This window comes from Anopheles gambiae, chromosome 3 (assembly GCF_943734735.2).
Source record: "Anopheles gambiae chromosome 3, idAnoGambNW_F1_1, whole genome shotgun sequence".
NCBI lineage: Eukaryota > Metazoa > Arthropoda > Insecta > Diptera > Culicidae > Anopheles > Anopheles gambiae.
In genome coordinates this window covers 35,259,008-35,279,205 of record NC_064602.1, presented here as the reverse complement: position 1 = coordinate 35,279,205, position 20,198 = coordinate 35,259,008, and the positions used below count along the sequence as shown (strand labels likewise).

The 20,198-nt window shown below is 46.5% G+C and overlaps 2 protein-coding genes across 2 annotated transcripts; one reads left to right on the top strand and one right to left on the bottom strand.

Annotated features, from left to right (window-relative positions):
• The first annotated feature begins 2,787 nt into the window (after positions 1-2,787).
• LOC1271378 (uncharacterized) lies at positions 2,788-5,543 on the top strand. The gene is made up of 2 exons (XM_310159.4): positions 2,788-3,034; positions 3,104-5,543. Exons 1-2 carry the CDS (start codon positions 2,964-2,966, stop codon positions 5,511-5,513), a joined length of 2,481 nt encoding a protein of 826 aa, XP_310159.3. The 5' UTR covers positions 2,788-2,963; the 3' UTR covers positions 5,514-5,543.
• Positions 5,544-5,622: 79 nt separating this feature from the next.
• Positions 5,623-19,151, bottom strand: LOC1271380 (EF-hand domain-containing protein D2 homolog). Its single transcript, XM_310162.5, has 3 exons — positions 18,223-19,151; positions 6,856-7,020; positions 5,623-6,767 (listed from the first exon to the last, which is right to left on the bottom strand). Exons 1-3 carry the CDS (start codon positions 18,390-18,392, stop codon positions 6,518-6,520), a joined length of 585 nt encoding a protein of 194 aa, XP_310162.4. The 5' UTR covers positions 18,393-19,151; the 3' UTR covers positions 5,623-6,517.
• Positions 19,152-20,198: the final 1,047 nt, after the last annotated feature.

Genomic DNA, 20,198 nt, shown 5'->3' with positions numbered 1-20,198 from the left:
CAACTTTTCTAAATACAAATTGCGAAGGAAGTGTGAGAGCGTTTCTACATACACCGAGACTGCAGCTGAGAGATGGCTGTGAGAAAATTGACAACTGGTTTCTCACGCCGGTGTGTGTAGAAGCTCCGGAAAGCGCCGAGATGAGACTTTTAAAATTATGTTGAAAAAATCCATTTGAATCGCTAAAATGAAGTAAAAAAATTCTTTTACTTTTTAGTTATATTTCTACGATTATTAGACTGCAAAAATGCAAACTATAATTGATCGTTCCCCATAAACTGACAATTTAATTTTTTCTCAGCTCCATCGTTCTTTGCATGCTGAGGAGATTTCTCTCACCGAAAATGCTGTCAGTCGCTGTCAAAGCATGCTGTCAGATTTTTTCTCAGCTACCGAGAATGCATGTATGTATGTAGAATGTATGTAGAAACACTCTGAGGCAAGATTTTATGAGAATTATTGGACAAAACACCCCGGAAAATCATTTTATAAGTTTCCAAATCAATGCAAAAGATGTGAGAAGTACATAAAACAATACGCATTGGAATTTGAGAAGAAAAACAAAAAGGAAGTTCAGCAGTTTCTTCCCAAGCGCCACAGATTAAGCTTAAACGACTGGAAAATTGAATATCCATAGAAAAAAAATGAAAGCTCCACAGGTTCATTGGTTTGATCAATAGATGGCGTATTACAACTCATCATTATATTGCTATTCTTTTCTTGCAATGTGTTTCGACAAGTTTCATCTTATCATGACCTATATAGCCTTCTAACTTTCTGAGCAAAAATCTATATGAATGGCCGTGTGGTCAGATACGTGGGTATCAACACCAACGACCATTACTCAAATCTCACTTGCTTCAGTGCTGGTGGTTTCGGTTGGAGTTTAGTATTTAAACAATCGTATCGCCGTTCTAGTTCTAGCGATGCATAACTTCAATGCGAAACCATACAACAGTACAGAGGAAATGAGAAAGCTCTCCTCCAAGCGATGAAGCTCAACTGGTTGGGGTATCCCACCAACAGAGAGCGCCACCAGCTTTTTCGCTATTTTTAGAATGCATGAGTCGTTTGCCGTCTGCTAAACGAAGTCTTTCTATATTCCGTTTAGGTAGAGAACTTGAGTCGTTTAGAAGCCGTTTAGTGGTCGTTTAGTGGATTTGTGGCACTTGGGTTCTCTGTGTCAGTGTAGTAAGCGAATCGTTATAGAGATGGCGCTAGTGTTTTACGTATTTTCATTTGAAATAAGGAGGCAACTTTTGAAGCTCATTTTGTTCGAAGTGTCACGTCGGTTTGTCGGTGGTTGATACCCGCGTATCTGACCACACGACCATTCATATAGATTTTTGCTCAGAAAGTTAGAAGGCTATATAGGTCATGATGAGATGAAACTTGTCGAAACACATTGTAAGAAAAGGATAGCAATATAATGATGAGTTGTAATACGCCATCTATTGATCAAACCAATGAAGCTGTGGAGCTTCCATTTTTTTTCTATGGATATTCAATTTTCCAGTCGTTTAAGCTTAATCTGTGACGCTTGGGTTTGGTTTTGCATAATCACATGAAATGATTTTGCAGGAAAAATGAATGAATTTTGTTAAGGTTTATTTGTTTTAGGAACATTTACGGTCACATTTTCATAACAAAACAATAAAAGAAATGACAGCGCTGGAAAAAAAATTCGTAAAAAAAATTGTTCACACGTTCGTTTTGCATTGTGAATTAGTGATGTGCTCTTTGGAGCGCAACCACTATTCCGATCCCACTCCGGCTATTGTTAGCCCGATTCCGACTCCGGATAAATCCGAACCACTGGTTCTGCACGAAGTCGACCGGAGTCGGAGTCATCCGGAGTCGTCCGGAATCACCCGGAGTTGTTTGAAGGTGGAGTCAGCCGGAGTTGTTTGAAGTTGGAGTCAGCCGGAGTCATTCGGAATCGATCGGAGTCAACCGGGAACGGAGTTGGTCGGAGTCAAAAGGGGCCGTCCGGTGCAATGTGCCTGTGATCGGGCATTTCATTGTGTTGTATTTTTTTCTTTCTCTTTGCGTGTGCACTTCTTATAGGCTGACTCCGACCGACTCCGGACGACTCCGAACGACTCTGACGACTCCGGACGATTCCGAAGGACTCCAGACGACTCCGGATGACTCCTATTATCAACGACTCCGGACGACTGCGAAAGACTCCGGATAATGCTGGGCGGATCTACCCACTGGAGTCGGTTCCGAAATTATCGGAGTCGGATCGGAGTCGAATCCGGATTTTGGTCAACTTCTCCCATCACATTTTCTTCTTCTTCTTTGGCACAACACGACCCTTGTCGATCAAGGCCTGCCTTGTACCAACAGTCATGCCCATCACCATCACTATTGTGAAAAATTTCTATTCGATTTCCTGTGTACGGCTCAAAGTGGGTATAGGGACTAGGTGGGCTTATAGGTTTGGCGGGAAGGCCATATTGGACGAACGAATGACAGGAGGGGATTCGATTGTGATACGTAGTTTTTCACCCACACTACGACACATCATCCAAAATAGCCATTGGAGTTCACACGCATACATCAACAAATGATCGAATCCCCTCCTGTCATTTCGTTTTCATTTTTCTACAGTACGGCTGTCAATTTGTTCGGGATAAGCCCACCTGTATAATAAACCCACTTTGGTACGGCTGATCAGCATTGCCAACTGTGAGGCATTCACACGAGGGTTAACGATCTCATGGTTGGTTTTTGGTTACTTGGGTATTCAACATGCAATGTCATTTTCTTGCGACTATTGACGTTTGTTTCCGACAGGGTTCGTTCATCACAAAAAGGAGAGCTAAATCGTAAACAATAACAAACCATCCAGTGAGAAGATTGTTCTGCATATTTTAAATAAAAATTGGACTCTTTTCACTTGAACAACGGTACGAAATAAATGGCAAACTAATTAGTGTAATAAGCGTTCGATTGAAATGCCTGCGTCGTGCGTTATCCCCGATTGCGACCTAAAATATACTCACAGCGACGATGTGTCCTTCCACAAGTAAGCTAACCAGTGCTCCATGACGCCCATTTCTGTCCCCCTTTAACGCCTTCATCTTCCCGCCCTCAGATTTCCACTCAAATCTCCCGAACTGCTGAAACAGTGGATCCAATTCACCGGCCGGGACGAGAGCTGGCATCCAACGAAATGGAGCGCCCTCTGCAGCAGACACTTTGTGGCAAGCGATTTCAAGGGATGTGCTGCTCGCAAAATACTTCTCCCAACAGCTGTCCCTTCCGTGCGCAATGCCGTCGCCGCAAAAGCTCAACCGAACAACCTCTCCCTGCCTGTGATATCGTACGAAACGGTCTGTCCGGAGGAGGAACGCTCGCACAACCGCCACTTCGAGCACTATCTTCCGGTCGAGCTCGATTACGCCCCGTTCGGTGGGACGCTCTGCCCGCTGGTTGCGTCGGAACAGGTTGACGAGTTCGGTCCGGCCGAGGCGGACGGTGACGTCCAGCTGATCGAGATTACCTGCCGGATCTGTGGCGTTGTGTTTAGCCGTGCCGTCGACAGTCTGCTGAGCGATCTGGTGCAGGCGGAAGAAGCGGTACGGAAGTATCTGCCGTTCGTGAACCTGGACCTACCCAACCTGCCGCGCAAGATCTGTCTGCACTGTTCCAAGCGGGTGCAAGGGTTTTCCAAGTTCAGCGAAAATGTACTCCGGGCACAGTCCGACCTGGAGCATCGCTTCGCCCAGGAACTGCACGGCGGGGCGTTTGCAGTGCCGGATGGGTTTTCTGCGGGTGCTCGAACCAAGCAGGAAATTGTGTCGGCAAAACCGATGATCATTAAGCAGGAACCTATTGCGAGTATAAACATAAAGGAGGAAAAAATCGAGTACGCAATGAACAGCGCACGGCAGAAAGATCCGGAGCGACCTCCGGTGCAGGAATCAAGCGAACCAGGACCTCCACCGGTAATGGCAAACAATCCGACATTTACCAGCGAACCGAACCGGATTTATCTGTTCAACAATGTGGGACAGGATGGTACGAACGGTCCAGCACTTTCCAGCATCAATCCGACCAAGAACCAAGCGCGCGAGTCTTCCAAAAACTGTGAAATTCTCGAAATCCTTAACCTCTACCCGCCAATAGTGGACATAACGAGCGCAACGGTGACAGAAGTGCAACCGTACGAAATCACACTACCCTCGGTTACCACGGCAACGGCAACAGCGGGAGAGTTTTCATCCTTTTCTACCGCAGCCAGCTCATCCAGCTCGTCCGCACAGTTCGTTAGCAGCTTGAAGGTGGAAAACACGACCGAACTGGAACCGGAACAGGACGACTATTACCTGCCCGAGCGGCTGGTCTTCATCAACACGCTGGAGGAGCACAGCTACACCAAGCTGCCGATACAGGCGGATGATAATAAGGATGAAATTTTCCACGATATGACGATTGGCGGCGTCAGTGGTCAGTGGTTCGAAGCGACGCAGGACACGGTAACGGCACAGAAAAGTGAATCAAAAGCAAGAACGAAGAGCATACCCCGCTGGACGTGTCCGATGTGTGAGAGGAGGTTCACTCGCCAGCGACGAATGCTGTCCCATCGGGCGTGGGAATGCACTGAACGCACCAAACTCACCGTGGATTGTCGCTTTTGCAGGCGGAAGTTCCCTTCATGGGCACGGGCTCGCTCACATGTATGTGTGTGTGCTAAACGGGTGGCCAAACACCGACAGTACCGCTGGCGAGCAATGCTGGAGCGAGAAAAGTGTCGACAGACGGGTAAGGAGCGCCCTGGCGAACGAGGCGAAATCGTCCTCACCAAGTACCCCTGCTCGCTGTGCGATCGTTCGTACACGAATGCGTCCAACTTGCGGCGACATTTCACCACCCACCGGCCACCGGACCAGTGGAACCACAAGTGTGGCGTTTGCTTTAAAATCTTCGACAAGCTGTTCGACTTAAAGCGCCATCTCCAACTAGCTGGGTGTGCCGGTGGCCTTCCCGTGATTCCCGCGGGCAGCACGACTGTTGTTTGCGCTGAACCGGAGGAACTCACCATGCTGACCGAACCACCAACCACGGGCCCAACGGACATGCCAACCGAACCAACGATAAGTGCGGCCACCGTTACGCGGCCCATCGATCGACTGCTGTACGTCTGCTCGACCTGCAGCAAAATGTTCCAATCGTACAACAGCCTCAAGGTGCACGAACCGATCCACACCGGCACGAAGGCGTACATCTGCGAGACGTGCGGGAAGCGGTTCTCCGGCCCGTCGAACCTTTGGCAGCATCGGCTGACCCACTCGGAGGAGCGCCAGTACCGGTGCAAGCAGTGCCCGAAGGTGTTCAAGCGGAAGGGAGGCCTCAGCCAGCACGTGCGTGCCATCCACATGAAGATTAAGCCGTACCACTGTCCGACCTGTGGCCATGAGTATGCACTTAAGGCGGACATGGCACGCTGTAGACACTCCCGGCTGAACGATCCGGCGGTGGCTGTGGTGTCGGCAACGGGTTAGCGCAGAATAAAATGGGGAAGTTCAGCGCAACTTGGTTGAACTCGTTGAAGCTTTCGGATGCAATTTGAAAGAAATCGGTTCACAGAGGAACGAACAACACCGGCTGGGGTAAGGTTGAACTAGTTGTATAATCTACCCTTTTTGTTTTACAGTTGTAGTTAACAGTTTAAACATTTAAAACACATTTATACGCAATATTCCTCTCTCTCTATCTCTTTTACTTACTTCGCGATCTCAATACGTTCCCCTAACCAAACCCAAAACTACTTACCCCGATCGATACCCACAAATTCCCTACTCTTTATCAAAAATATATCTTCCATCTGAGACTTTTGGTTCCCGCACAACCTGCGCCTGTGTCACCGTTTTGTATAATCTTCCTTTTTAGCTCTCTAATGCGCTCACGCTTTGTTTTGTTTTGTTTGTTTGTTTGTTGTAGGTCAATAATACGGACAAAGATTGACTAGGGTAGACTGCTAAACGAACTGTTTTCTGCTCTGTCAAATCCGATCCATTCCTCGGCTTGCTTGGATCTGTCGTCTTGGTTGCCTGGTTAAAACTCTCTCGCCTGGACGGTCCTTGTCTCAACTGATCGCTTCTTTGCCTTTCCCTTCCTTTTACTCAGCATCTTGCTTGCTGTGGTCACTCTTTACTTGTATGGGAACTATTTCAAAAGGAGAGAACACACTAATGGGGTGGGGGTGCTGCTTGTGATCTTGCGGAAACTCCTCATATAGAGATGGGGAGAAGCAAATGACACGCGTGAATTGTGAATTGAGCTGGTGACTAAACTCTGGCGACTAAAACAAACAAAAACCGATCAATTGGGTTGCGTCTTTAAAGCAAAATCTCCTCCTAGTATCCTGACAGGGGGTTTTTGGGGTTGACTTTTTGTACGACTTATCCTACTGCACTAAATTAATCTTTTTTTATACAAACACACGTACACACACACTTACACACAACACGCTTTTTTTCAAAACATTGAACCATCCGCCCGGGAGTTACTGGAATACGGCCGCCCGCTGCTGGAACTGCTGCCGCCGCAGGACGCGTTCCTCCTCCATGCGGCGCCGCTCTTCCTGCTCCTGCCGGATCTCGTCGTGGAACTTGTTGGTGCGCAGCTGCTGCTCGATCTTTGCCTCGAAGAAGCTCTTCGCCCCCCCGACGCCCACCTCGTCCACGTTGATCTCGGTGAGGCGGGCGAGCTGACCAAGCCCCGAGTCGGACACGAGCTCACCGGCGCGTGCTTTGCTGTAAATTAGAAACAAAGATAGAGAGAGAGATTTAATTGTAAATGTCTGAAATGTCTCAGTGTACAACAACAACGGGCACCACTTACCGGTAGATGAGCAGAAACTCGCGGAACGATATCTTGCCATCCTTGTCCTCGTCCACCTCCGCGATCATGCCCTTCAGCCCGAGGTGGGTCTGCGGGGCGCCCAGCTTTTCCATCATGATCTTCAGCTCGGCCAGATCGAGATAGCCATCGTTGCCGACGTCGTACCTGCGTAACGAGAAACGGACACAAAACGGTTAGCTTTGAATTCAAAGACAACTTTTTTTTCTTTTTGAAATTCCCCGTAACGTTCGAATGGGAACACGACAGTGGCATAAAACTCTGGTACGTCTCTCTTCGCACAAACACGAGATTTGAATACTAATTTCGTAAAAAAGGCTCAATCCAAGGTGCTTTATGGCACAAGTGTATGATATCATTTCACCCTCCCACTTCCCTCCATGCGTTTATTTTAGTCACAATGGCCTATAAACGCCTTCTCCGTGTGGGGTAGAATGTCACGAAGGAATTTTTGGTTTAGCCACGAAAAGGAATTTTCGAGCATTTATTGACCTGAGCAACATTGTTTATTGTAAGGCGCGTAAGCGTGTGTGCCCATAATCATTCGTGCACAACCCAACCCAAAACACCGGGAGTTGCGTGTCGTGTGTCGTCTGTTTGTTAACGTACTTTCTTGTGTTGTTTGTGAAACAAATCTGCACTTACACGCAAAAAACGTGCTATTAACTCCACCCAGATGATGTCTTGACTTTGGGTGACTCCGGTGGTAAATTCCCCTCCATTTGGTATTTACCCAATCTATTATTGTGCTTTTTTGCGTGCTCTCTATCTCTCTCTTCGGCGCTGAGCCTTCAATGAATGAGTCAGAATGTTTATGTCCCAACGTAAATTGAAGTCGAAACCTTGCCCGAGGGGGACCACCTGTGTGTGTGTGAGGAACCTGTTGTGATATAAAAGGGATACCAATCCGCGAGGGAAAGTCCCCCCTCATGAAGTGATCCGGATAATCAAACGGCTCAGAATGCTTCTGAAAGCAAGCAAGCGACGAACCCGTCAACGAAAACGGTCGAAATCGAAATCTCGAAATCTCGAAACCTGTTTCCCACCACCTTTAAGGGTGACTACTTTCGATCGACCATTACCGACCACCATTCGCCCCCCTCAGAAGCTCAGATCATATTAATTGGAATCAGAACATAAATTGAAATTAACGCACCGCGGGAATGCGGGCAGAGTTGGATGGTTGATGACCTTGAACAAGCATGTTGTGTATCGGATTTATCGTTCAGACTGATTGCGCGCACTGGCCCTTTGCACACTGTCAGTCCCCCTGCGCAAAACGGAACTGCGGATGAACGGAACTTCCTGCCTGCAGCACGGTGACAATTGTTCCATCGCACCGTGTTTCTTCACGCTCGGTCACATTTTCGTGACATTCGGGTCTTTGTGGCCCTCAAACCTCTGCGCTGTGGAAGCCCTGTGCTGCCTGTGACCGTGGGACGAGGAGCCGATTTGGTAGCAAAACGTGTGCCTCGATCGTCGTCGTGCGCACGAGCTCGTTCGCGCATGAACCCTTCTATCGCCGCGCAAGCTTTGTTATGCATGCGATTGAGGGTTTTTTTTTCGTTGCTTTATGCGCGTGTGTTTGTTTTGTTTTCTGCTGGTGCCTTATAAGAAATTGGTGATGCGTGTTTTGCTTCTTTTGTGAATGCACAAAACAGGTTGCCTGCTTGCGTCGTCATACGCGATGTTCGGTGTCGTTGCGCGCGTTCCCCATTTGCGTGTTGGTAGAGAAGGAAGGCAAATGTGCAAGACACTAGACACTAGGTGACGCTATCAGCACATGATTGGCCATTCGCAACAGGTTGTGCATATTGAATCATTTCAGCTACAGGGCCAGGCGGCTTATCGGAGTTTCATAAGGCTTAGGCTGCCGGTTTCTATGTAAAGCAATGCGATCAGTTAATGTGGTGTTGGCCATAAATAGACAACGTGACTGGATGACTCAAAGAATTTTGCAGACATTTCGTTGGCAGAGCCCTTTTGGATTTAATATTGTTGGATTATCTTGTCAAATCTTGTCTAGCGATCTTAAACGATCCTCAAAATGAGCTCTACGCGCCATAAAATATGTTTGCGAAACGGAAGTAATTCCGAGCTAAGATCTTTAGGACATCGCCAAATACTTTTGTAAATTGTGTCCATAAAGCCTTTTAAGCTGTGGTTAAATCCCTGGTCCATCAACGTTATAGGTTATAAGTTTAAAGTACAGTTGAAATGACTCTCGCCTAACAAAACAGCACACCAATAGCTCTATAAAACATATCCAAGGTTAGTATAAATGGCCAGAAAGCATTATTGAATGCTCCAAAGAATAAGGAAGGAAGCAATAGTTATTAAAATAAATCTTTATACAAGTTAGCAGTGGTAAAACTTTCTAAATACAGGCCCCATTGCCTAGGCAAGATTTTGCTCACTCCCCAATCCGCAACTCTCTTCCCACGAATGCGCTTTTGCTGCCACAATTGAGCTGCCATCAATTGATCCACCTTCGATTGGCCTTTCATCGCCGCATCGCCGGAGCCGCAGTGGTAGTAATCGAAATTCGTCGTGAGAAACTGCCCACCCAATTTAACGGTCACATAAGTTACGGGCTCGTTTGTGCGCGTGTGTGTGTGTGATCCGCATCCGATCGCGTAAAACGGAAAAAAGTCACAACACACGTGGTGCGTGTTTTACGGTTTACGGTCAATTTCGAATTCGGTTTCGAACTCCAGCGAGTGTGATGATGCGCTAAAACCCCCTGGATTCCTCTTCTACCTTTTCCCCTTGCCAGTAGCGGACGGGAAGCACTTTCGATCGCTTGATGATTGACCGTTTCCCCGGATAGCTTCTGCGCAACACACACACACACGCAAATTTTTACGCAACGCAAATCTAACGATCTCTGCCGTGGCTAGAGGAATTTAGATTCCGACGAGACACGATGCAATCCAAAGAAAAGCATAACATTAATGCTAAACATGTCATCATCGTTTAGCGGGGGGGACGAGCTGAGGTTGTAAAGTGGAGTCCCGTTCGCTTAAAATCGGTGCAAAACGCAGTTTGGAGACTAATCGAGGAGCTCACCGGCGGTCATCCTCCGTTTAAGGTGTCCTCCGATACGACCAAACACTTTCAGCTGGTTTCATAATTGGGGTCTTAGCCAATATGGGAATGTGACCAGTTTCGTGTGACCAACCGAGCACTCCTCTCCCGATCCCGACCCCTCGCGTTCGACCGTTGACCGGTCTGGAGCGATTGAATAATTGGTGTTCGAAGCGTTAGGATGCAAAGGCCGAAGAAAGAAGGCACAGAAACGAGCCTCGGTTGACCAGGCATTTGAATACAAACCGTGCTGTGTGGGCCGTAGTTTTGTGGCTTGCTCGCTGCAACGGAAATACGGTACACGGTACAGCAAGAAGAAAGCTTCAAAAAGGAAAGCACAAAAGGGCCGTCCTCCGTTTTTGGGCTGCAGAAAAAAAGGGCAACGATGCACATTGTGTGACCGACCGTTGTTGTGCCGAAGTACGATAATTATTATGTAGGAACATGGGGACTGTCTACGTGCTGCACACCACACGACGCATATCTAATCATCGTCCGGCGACGAACCTTGTGTTGCATACGTCACACGCACACACGAACATTCTCCCATGGCAAGTGCACACACTTTCCATGTTTCCATGGCCTACCAAAGAAACAGGAAGTACCGGCTTTGGTACTGCAAGCGTCCCACGCCCCAAAAATAAACCATCACTCTCTTGTGTTTTGGTTTGTCATTTCGGAGGAGAAAGGTTCATTTCAAACGTCACCGTGGATCAAACGTTCGACGGGTGTTTTGCATAGAAAATCTCGATCACACCCGCCCTCATCGTGTCGTTACACAACGCTGTTTGCAAATCTCCATCTCTAGCGACATTGTAACGCCGCCCGAATGGGCTGAAGATGTATGTAATCGACCGAACCGAGGCTTCAATGTTACGAAGAAACAAACGCGAAGATCACTTCCAACATCAAGATTTGGAGCTGGCTCTCGTCGCAAGCAAACGCAACCGGTTCCTGATGAACTAACCATTCTCAAAACGCTCCAAACACGAGACGAGAAGCCTCCCTGTCCCTGTGGGGGACATACGAGCCCAAACCCACCCCAAAGAAGGAAAGTGCGGAAGAAGAAAAGCGGTCCGGTTTTTTGCTGTTGTTGCGTTGGAGGTGTGTTTCATCATGCTGTGAAGTCGCCGTTTTGACAGAAGGTTTTATTATCTCACAGGCGTTAAATTCAAACTTCTAACCGTTTTGGTTTTTTTTGCGACTACTCTAACGACAAGGATTCACACTACTGGGACAGTTTAACACGTTTGCAAAGCGTTCCAGGGGCGGCATGAGTCACACAATTGTGTCCACTAACCTCCAACACGCCAATAAGCAAAGGGTATCATTGGAGAGTAGCGACAAATGGAATAATAGGCCGCTGTTGATTATTTTATGATGTTATCACATTGCGCTCCCTCCGGTTCATAATTTGCAACGCACAACGACAACACAGCTCCAGAACAGCAAATGGTGTAGAATGCGGTACGGCACTCTAGCTTCTTGGTTTGGGGTGATGTAGTTCTTGCCAACTTCACGGAACTTCATGGAATACAAGAAAAGGCAAGGGTTGTTATGGCGCAGCGATGGATATCAGCTAGCCGGCTCGGCGGCGTTTCATTTCCTTTCTGTCAAAGTACCCTTTGGACATTGCACAGCACTGAAATCATGTACAAATGTCCCTCCTCCACCCATACTAGAGGGGGTATGGTGGTGTTTGGATGATTCAACGCGCTTCGCTTTTCCTTGTTTGTTGCTCAATCGCTCAATTATCGTCCCTGCCGCTGTGTCTCTTACGCCCATGTTAGGCGGACAACAGGGGAAACTACTAACTCGCTGTACTAAAACGCAGTGCCATAAACCAACGTGTGGTCGACGTCCCCGCGGTCTGTCTCGCTCTCTACATTACAATTGTGCACATTCGTCACCATTGAAGTTTTTATGATAACCAACCGTATAGTCGAACCCGTCGAGTAGAGGGGAACACGATGTACACAGTTCCTTGTGCTTTGGCTACCGTCGATTTGAATATTGAAACTTCCTCTACCGACTCCGCTCGACGCCCCACTGCCGCAAGGTAAACAACTGTGTCTGAGCTACTAATGCCGATAATTAAAGGTGTGTATGATTCATCCATACCGTACACACGACACTGGGGCCAGTCGTCGCCTCCTACGACCTACGACGCAAAAGACAGTGGAGCCGTGTGCGTGTGCCTCTCTCTCTCTTTCTCTCTCTCTTTGTTGATTTGAGATGACAGATAAACGCAACGCCTACCTTTGACTAACTGTTAATTCTGAGAAATTCGTCAAGAAAGCTTTACGAGGGGGGGGGGAGGGGAGTTGTAATGAACCTTCATCTAGGAAAGGCAGTTGATGAGCCTTTCTAAGCACTACAGGAGCTTTATCGATATTGCCTTATCGATTAGTTTCTTGGAAAAAGGTCGTTAAAATGTGTCCTCCCTCTGACGGGAGACGTTCATTGGAGTTGGAGTAGGTGTTGATATGGGGGCCGACGACTTGTCTAAAAGCATCATCATTAGGTCTTCGAATCTAAAGCCATTTACGGATAGCTTCTCGCCATAGAGGCCCTGCTGTGTGCGAGCTTTCAGTGGATCTCATATTACGATTAATCGTAGTCACTTTTCATCCCTAATGCAAACACACGCTCAAAGAGAGGTTTAGAGGGATTTTTGGAGAAGATGATGCACCATCTCTAACGTGCGAGATGTAGATGGGCAGAGATTAGCTTCCCTTCCTTCCCATTAGCTACCGAGACTTGGGCTACCGTTTTACTGGCTTCGCTTCTCTACTGACCACCACATAGCTCACAGGGATTTCACTTTCAAAGCGCACGTGGGAGAGACTCGTCAAATGATGTTGGGGTAGGTAGAGGGACTGGATGCTCCAAGCGATTTATCCGCTCGCTTTCTTCTCCTTGCCTTCTGGTATTTCTGACTAGCAGAGCCCATATGCATATACGTCTGGTACTAACACACCAGGTTGACCTGCTAAATGCACGTAAATTACTCTTTTTGCCTTAGAAACGGAGGTTTTCTTTTTTACATGTTTTTGGGAAGTGCTTTTTATTAGTCCCTGACCTTCTCGCTACGTAGATTTTCTCTTCACTTGTACGGGTATTGGGGCTTTACTGTGGTTTAGCAGTCTAGTGCAGTGGTTGCCAAGTGGGTTTGGAGCATTTTAAGGTTCTATTGGATATTTGTTGGATATTGGGGGATATATTGCATGTAGTTGAACGTATTCAGATGCGAATGTTTGTGTGTTACGAATAGAGCGATATCAATACACCATTAATTTCAAAAATATTTAAAATAATTTATATAAAAGGCACCAATTGTCATCTTACAGGCAAAAATAGACGCATTGGAAGCAGAACTTGAAGCCTCAGAGGCAAACATTGATGAACAATATGTCATTCTATCTAAAACTGATGACTAAAAAGAGCAAGATTTAGGCAAGACTTTGAGATTATTTTTACCATATTTAGCTCCATTTTTGCGACGTGTTTGCCGACCACCGACTGGAAGTAGCAGCTGAATTAACAGGTCCCCGTTCTGTTTTACACCACTAGAAATCGATAGTAAAAAACCCAGAAAACCGAAACCCATTCCACATGCGTCCCCTCTTTCCCGACCTACATTCACATGTAACCGATTATTGTTGTTTTGTAGGAGACCCGGGTAAGAGAGAGAGATAGCAGTACAGGTTAAGCTCAGTGGAATCAGTGAGTGTTCATTAGATTCACCTTCGGCTTTATTAGGCTATGGTTTTCAGGCCGAGTTTTGTAGCGCGGGTGGAAGCAACGAACCGAGCCCGGGCGACGATTAATGTGCCACAATACACCTGTACCTATTCTGGAACAGGAAAACGCCAAACCGAAACTGATCGGTTTGTATCGCTACCGGTCTTGGGGAGGGGTTTGGAGGGCTGTGTTGCGGTGGGGATGCATTATATAATGCAGAAATCTTCCACGCAACAAACCACCACAGTCACCATCAAGAATCAGAGCCCCTAGAGCTCCCTGACAACGGCGCAGAGACGGCAGCGAACCTTCCATAGTCGGCTATTTTAAATTTAATTAAGCGTCCCTGATCCGATGCTTACTTCCACAACAGGGCTTCCCTGTTGTGATTGAACCTCTGCCCAGTTGGACACAAACAAGTACACGTCCACAATGTTGAGCCTGCCACGGAGTTGATACCGATTTCTAGTCACGTTTTCACACCTCGCGAAGGGTCGCGAATGGAGTTGACCCGTTTTGCTGGCTATCTGGCAGCCAAGCAATCATGCCTGCCAGGTCACATTATTTGATCCCGAACCTCACGGTCGAACTAGCCGCCCTGCAAGTTTGCGGTTTGCGGTTTTGCTGCATGTTTGCGCAACGACGTGTAATATTGCATCGCAGCAAGTTCTACCGATGCACCTCACCGTTGGTTGGTTAGTTAATCGATTGCGTCTGCGCAAATACGGAGGGAGCGATTTTTTGAAGTATTCAATAACCCCCCTCCCCGCCGGTGCTGCAGTTGATACGCATGAAGGTATCGGTATCGGAATTGAATTCGACAAACATGGGCCTTTCAAGTACGTGCTCCAGATATTGCCAAACTTGCTCTACGCCCTTTTACTGCTGCGGTTACGCACTGGTTGTGTGTGTGTGTGTGTGTTTGAAGGGTTTTTTCTTCTTCGAATCGAGTCCATCATAACAACCCCACACCCCCAACCGGGAAGAATTGATGCAATTCAAGCGCGAAACGCGTAAGGTCTTCAAGAAGCGTGCGTTGCGCGTTGACTCCCTCCCCGAACAACTTGAGTCACTTGGACATCCGGACTGAGTTTCTGTCTGTATATCTAAAAAAGGTGTAACATAAGTAACCAGAACCAGAACACTGGCTCTACAACACCACCAAGTTCTGTACTGTTTGATATTTGAAACGCACGCGAGGTGAGGCGATATTACATTACTGACAGCAGCACGACGCGTGGCCAAGAATCAGTCGGCCCTATCTGACACCCTGCCAGACTGCTGCTGCCGCTGCTGCTGGTAGAGGGAGGGAGGGGTTTAATGTAAACAATTAAACCATTTCCCACCTTTGGAAACACATGTGACACAGACACACAATGTGACGCATTGTGCGTACAGGAAAAGTGAAACAAACGAGCAAGTCGTGGTAGTAGAGATAAAAACAAACACAACTCCAACACACTCTGGAGCATAGCGGCTGTTATCGTACGACGATCCACGATCTACTATCTTGCGCTCTCCCAGAAGTCAACAAAACGTGTCGTCGCTGGAAAGATTCATCTTCTTCTCCGCAGAGCCCCACCGAGGAAACACCGACCGAAAAGAACGTTCCAGTCCGTGAGTGGCCCCGATGGCCGTATATAAATACCCCAAACCGAGAGTACCACAAGCGGTGGAGACCCTCCGCACGGCCTGCCACAGTTTTATGCTGCTGCGTACTAATTGTCGCGCCAGTGCGCAAACAAGCACGTGGTTCTTTTTTTTTTAAGGTGCGATCGCCATAGTTACCGGACTAGCTACATAGATCTGAATACGATGTATCATCCCAGAACTAAATGATTGAACAGACACGAAGTCCCACGGATATAGTTTTGAGTTCAGGTGATTCTATAGATTTGGTCCAAGGTTGTTCTCGCCACTGCTGTTGCAAGGGGAATTGAGCATTTTGTTCCAACCAATGCGATTCAACCCTTCGTGGTGTACCCCCTCCCTAGTGCTTGGAATGAATTGTCACCGACCGGACTGGGCGAGGGTCAGATTTCACCGGAACCATCGATCACTGCGTGGGGAGGTTGGTTCGCGATGAAGGCAACAGTAGCTTCCGTGGTTTCTACTGTGCTCTGTGCGTGCTCTGTGTTTGTCTGTTTAATCGTCGTCAATCGAGCGTTGCAAGCTCACGGTTTGTGCGGTGAGGTGTTAAAAGGGAAACAGCGATCATCATCAAAAAGCCGCCACGATCGGCTGGGGCGTGTATGATGGGAAGAAAATGCTACCAAGCGATAAAATCTCAACTCGCAACACATTCCCGGCATAGTTTCCCGATGGATGGTGTCGATGCGGCGTTGTCGATAAGATTGCGATTTAATTAGAAAAATGTTTTGGTTTGGACACGACACGGAAGGAGGCGAGCAATGGTGTTACGTGTCGGGTAGATAATATGGGCCCCGCTGGAAAGATTGTAACTGATCGCCTATTACTGGAAGACCTTCACATGGGGGGAGGAGGCGGTGGTCGTTACTGGTGAGAAATTGTCAACAGCACAACATATCAACATTGGCAATTGTTTTGAAATCGAGCTACTCTCCCTATGGGGATGTGTGGCATAAGATCATTAGATCATCAACTGTGATGATGATTCAACATTGCAATGTTGAAGATGCAATGTCTTGTTTGTAGCAACGAAGGCCAACTTTGAGCATATGTTTGTACATTTACTTTTTATCATACTTATTTCATTAGACAAATATCATATTTAGTTTTGAGTAGCTATTCTTCTTCTGCTTCTTATTATTTTTCTTTTTCTTCTTCGAATTAGAATTCTAATTAGAAAATTATGTTCTAATTGTTAAGTCATAACTGTAGTCTACTAAAGCCAAGGCATGCTAGGATCCATCCATTATTCAAATTCCATCATCTGGAGAGGTTCGATTCACATAAGATTTGAACTCATAACGAGCATGATGATTGGTCGTATGACTAGCCGAGTGTACCACGTGGTCGACCGTGACTGGAGCGTGCAGGGGATAAATAAATTCTGAAAGATTCTACCTTACAACTTTTCTTGCTGATAGACTGGGGCTGTTTAGAGCCGTTTTGAGCAGTATATTGGATTTAGTTTGATTAGTAAGGTATGTCCTAGCTCCGAAAAAATCAGTTTGGAGATGTCTCGTATAGAAGAATTAAGGTTCAGTCCCATTTCTACACAATTATGTTGAACATTTGCTCATCTATAAATTATAAGAGCAGGCAAGAGATTATGACATTTCTGTTTCCGGGCCATGGGCTCGTGCGACTGCTCTTAAATTGCCCAACTTTATGGGCCTCCCAAAAGCTCTCCGCCACAAAGGGCTTCTTCCCCCTCGAGCGTCCCGGGGTGCGATTGCAAAAATGTAGGTTAATTTTTCACATGACATTGTCAGCTGCTAGACATTGTGGTGATGCTCTCTTTCTCCCTCATTCTTTCTCTACATATTGCAACACTCTCGGTGCGTTGGCGCATGTCGTTAACCTTTCAACCGTTTGAGCCCAGCATCTCCCCCCCCCCTACCCCCACACACAAAGACAGACAGACACACAAAAGAGAGATTCATATGCAGATGGCAAACAACGCGCTGCGACGACGACGACGACGGCGGGCTGTGCGAAAAGCATAGTAATGGGGAGAGCATAATCAATGGTTTTGTGTTTCCTTCGATCCAATGACATGCTGCCAGAGGCTGCCGGGGTAGAGTGTGGGTGCTTTGAACTGTGACACAGCAGCGACAGCAAGGTAAGGACCGATGATAATCGAGCTGATTATTATGGAAACATCGAGCATTCGAGTGCTCAGCAGCCGTTGCAAAGGAAACACGAGATGCAAAACAAAAACAACGCGCACAGCACACGCACAATACTACATGATGATCTGTCTCAGGATCTGAGGCATTCGATCCTCTGCCTTCAAATCAGACGCCTCTTCGACCACCGTTTGCAGTTGCAGTTGCAGTTGTGCAGCATGTGCACAGGAGAGAGGGCAGAAAAAAACCGACCAAACCCCTGGGAAACCTTTTGTGCTGTGCCGTGCTGCTGCTCTCTCTCTCTCTCTCTTTATATGCTTTGTTATGTTTCTGCGCATCCGGCAGTGCAGCAACATGCATCGAAATGCATCGACTGTATCCTTCTCGAATTCAACCGACCAAACGTTCTTTTCTGTGCTTTTTGTGTGAGTGTGAACTGCTGTTGGGGCCCTAAAAACCAGTTCTGGGCTATACCCATTTGGCCCTGGCCGCGGTGCATTTGTTCTAAGGCTCTCGAAGCCACTGGCACACAGCAGCAGCAGAAGGTGGCTAACGTATGTGTGTGGCGGATTGCACACAGATGACCTCTACCACCAACTCACAGCAGCTGTGCGTGGCTGCGGAACAGCAGTAGGCCATGAACCTTCAATATTCCTTCTCTTGTGTTGTGCTCTCCTTTTTTCGCGCTCTCTCTCTCCCTCTCTCTCTATATATATGTTGGTGTCACGAGCAAAATACTCACTTGCTGAAGGTGGCTTGGTAGTCCTTGATTTCCTTCCGCGAGAACTCGTGGAACTCGGTGTAGATGTTGACCACTTTGAACGTGGGCTTTATCGCCTGCCCATTGTCCAGCGCTTCGTTGATCTGCTGGCGACGGTTCAGGATGGAGGATAGTTCCGCATCGGCTGACATTTTTTTTACTTTATTTACACCACAGACACAGGAAGAACGAACGAGAGCGGAATACACAAACGCACAACAACCACCACAGCAACAAAACGAACGGACGGGCACTGTTCTGTTACTGATCAATAATAAAGCAGAGGGAGCCCTTTTCAAGGACCTTTCGCTTTAATCTTTTGCGGCGCTACTGAAATTCTAGAACTACGTCACGTGCAACTTTCAGCGCAGGAAGCAGGTGCCGAATGTAATGAACTTTGTTACTTTTTTCTTCTGGTTCTTCCTTTATGTCGTTAAACGCCGGGACGTGTTTAAGTGGCAGGTGGCGGCACCGTACTGCTGCTTTAATGTTTTTGCAAGAGTGTATCCTTTTTTTATCGCAAAAGGATGATGGCGTACCGTTGGTTGGCGTCACAAAACACTTTAAAACGGGGGAGAGGGTGGCCGACCTGCGACAAAAGCGCGAGTTTTTCTTCAGTGTCGAAGTTAACGAGTACGGAGCAGAGTGCGCGACCGTTTCTGTTGCCAGACGGGAGAGAAGTGTTCACTGCATGGTAGGTTCATCATGCTCCAAGCGCGCTCGGTTCCGTTCCGCTCAACCGATGGTTAAGGTACGGTGCGTGGTGTAAGTTTAAGCGCAGTAGTAGAAAGTGGAAAATGTATATTATTTATGTTTATTTTGTTGTGTGCAAAAGATAATTTTAATGGTTTGAAGTATTTGAAGGAGTGTCATACGTCATACGTGAAAAGAAAAAATCCTACTAAATTCATTTATATATTCAATTTATTAGAATTGCTGGTTAGAATTAGAATTTATTAGAATTGATGGTTAGAATTACTTTATTGGTCTTAAGTTTTTAAATGAAGGTAATAGGTCTAATGTAAACTGTTTTATTAAATTTAGTTAATGATTCTATTCATGGTTAGAATTAAAATATGTATTTACAAGTCTTTGTTATTTATGGGAGAGTCGAAAGGGAGAATTTGGTCAATATTTCATACAATTCTACGTCACTATTAAAATAGGACCATTTTTATGTAAAAATGACAAAACACTCAAATCACTCGTACGAAAACAAGTTATTTATTTAGATTTAGTACTCACTTGAGTCTTGAAAAGAACTTCTCTATAACTCATTGCAACACAGAATAGCCCGACAGAACAAAAGGCGCTAGGGATGTTGTACACCCATTACCAAAAAATGAACCTTTCGGAGGCTCTTTTGGGAGTGAAAAAGACATACCATTTAACGCGATGTTTGTTTCACTTTCGTAAGCGGAATGAATGAATTGAAAACGGGCAAGAGAAACATGTGTGCGTTTGTAAATTGAGAGCGTTTTCTCTCAGTTGACTTTGCCCTTTTCGGATCGGTTCGATTATTTGAATGTAACGATTTTTTTCTAATTGGATTTTATCAACAGTCGTCCTTTGCGTGTGGGATTTTCGAACGAATTGTGGTGGTTTAAACACTGTTTGGATTATCGAAAACAATTGCAAAGTCAGTGAATGAGTTTAAATGTTAAAATATGTTTATTTCAATCTATAAACATTACTTAATTTCACATTAATCAAATCAACTGTTTGTGTGTTATAATTTCTACGAATAATATTCTTTTACCACAATGACGCGTCGGCAAAAGTCACGAAAAATCGATAAATATATAAATAAAAACACGTGGGCAACCGTGCAGAAAGTGAGGAGACGAAACCTTTTACTTCTCTCTCTTGCTCAGCATCATCCCTCCGGCTCGGAAGGGATGATAATGGAGCTCCAAAAAACCGTTGCTCCCGCGTACGATGCAAGGTCATTTGGGTGG

Coding starts and splice junctions, on each gene's coding strand:
- LOC1271380 (XM_310162.5), bottom strand. CDS start 18,392: ATGTCAGCCGATGCGGAACTATCCTCCATCCTGAACCGTCGCCAGCAG. Junction 7,021..18,222: donor TACCAAGCCACCTTCAGCAA/GTGAGTATTTTG, acceptor CTCGTTACGCAG/GTACGACGTCGGCAACGATG. Junction 6,768..6,855: donor GAGTTTCTGCTCATCTACCG/GTAAGTGGTGCC, acceptor TCTAATTTACAG/CAAAGCACGCGCCGGTGAGC.
- LOC1271378 (XM_310159.4), top strand. CDS start 2,964: ATGCCTGCGTCGTGCGTTATCCCCGATTGCGACCTAAAATATACTCAC. Junction 3,035..3,103: donor GACGATGTGTCCTTCCACAA/GTAAGCTAACCA, acceptor TCCCGCCCTCAG/ATTTCCACTCAAATCTCCCG.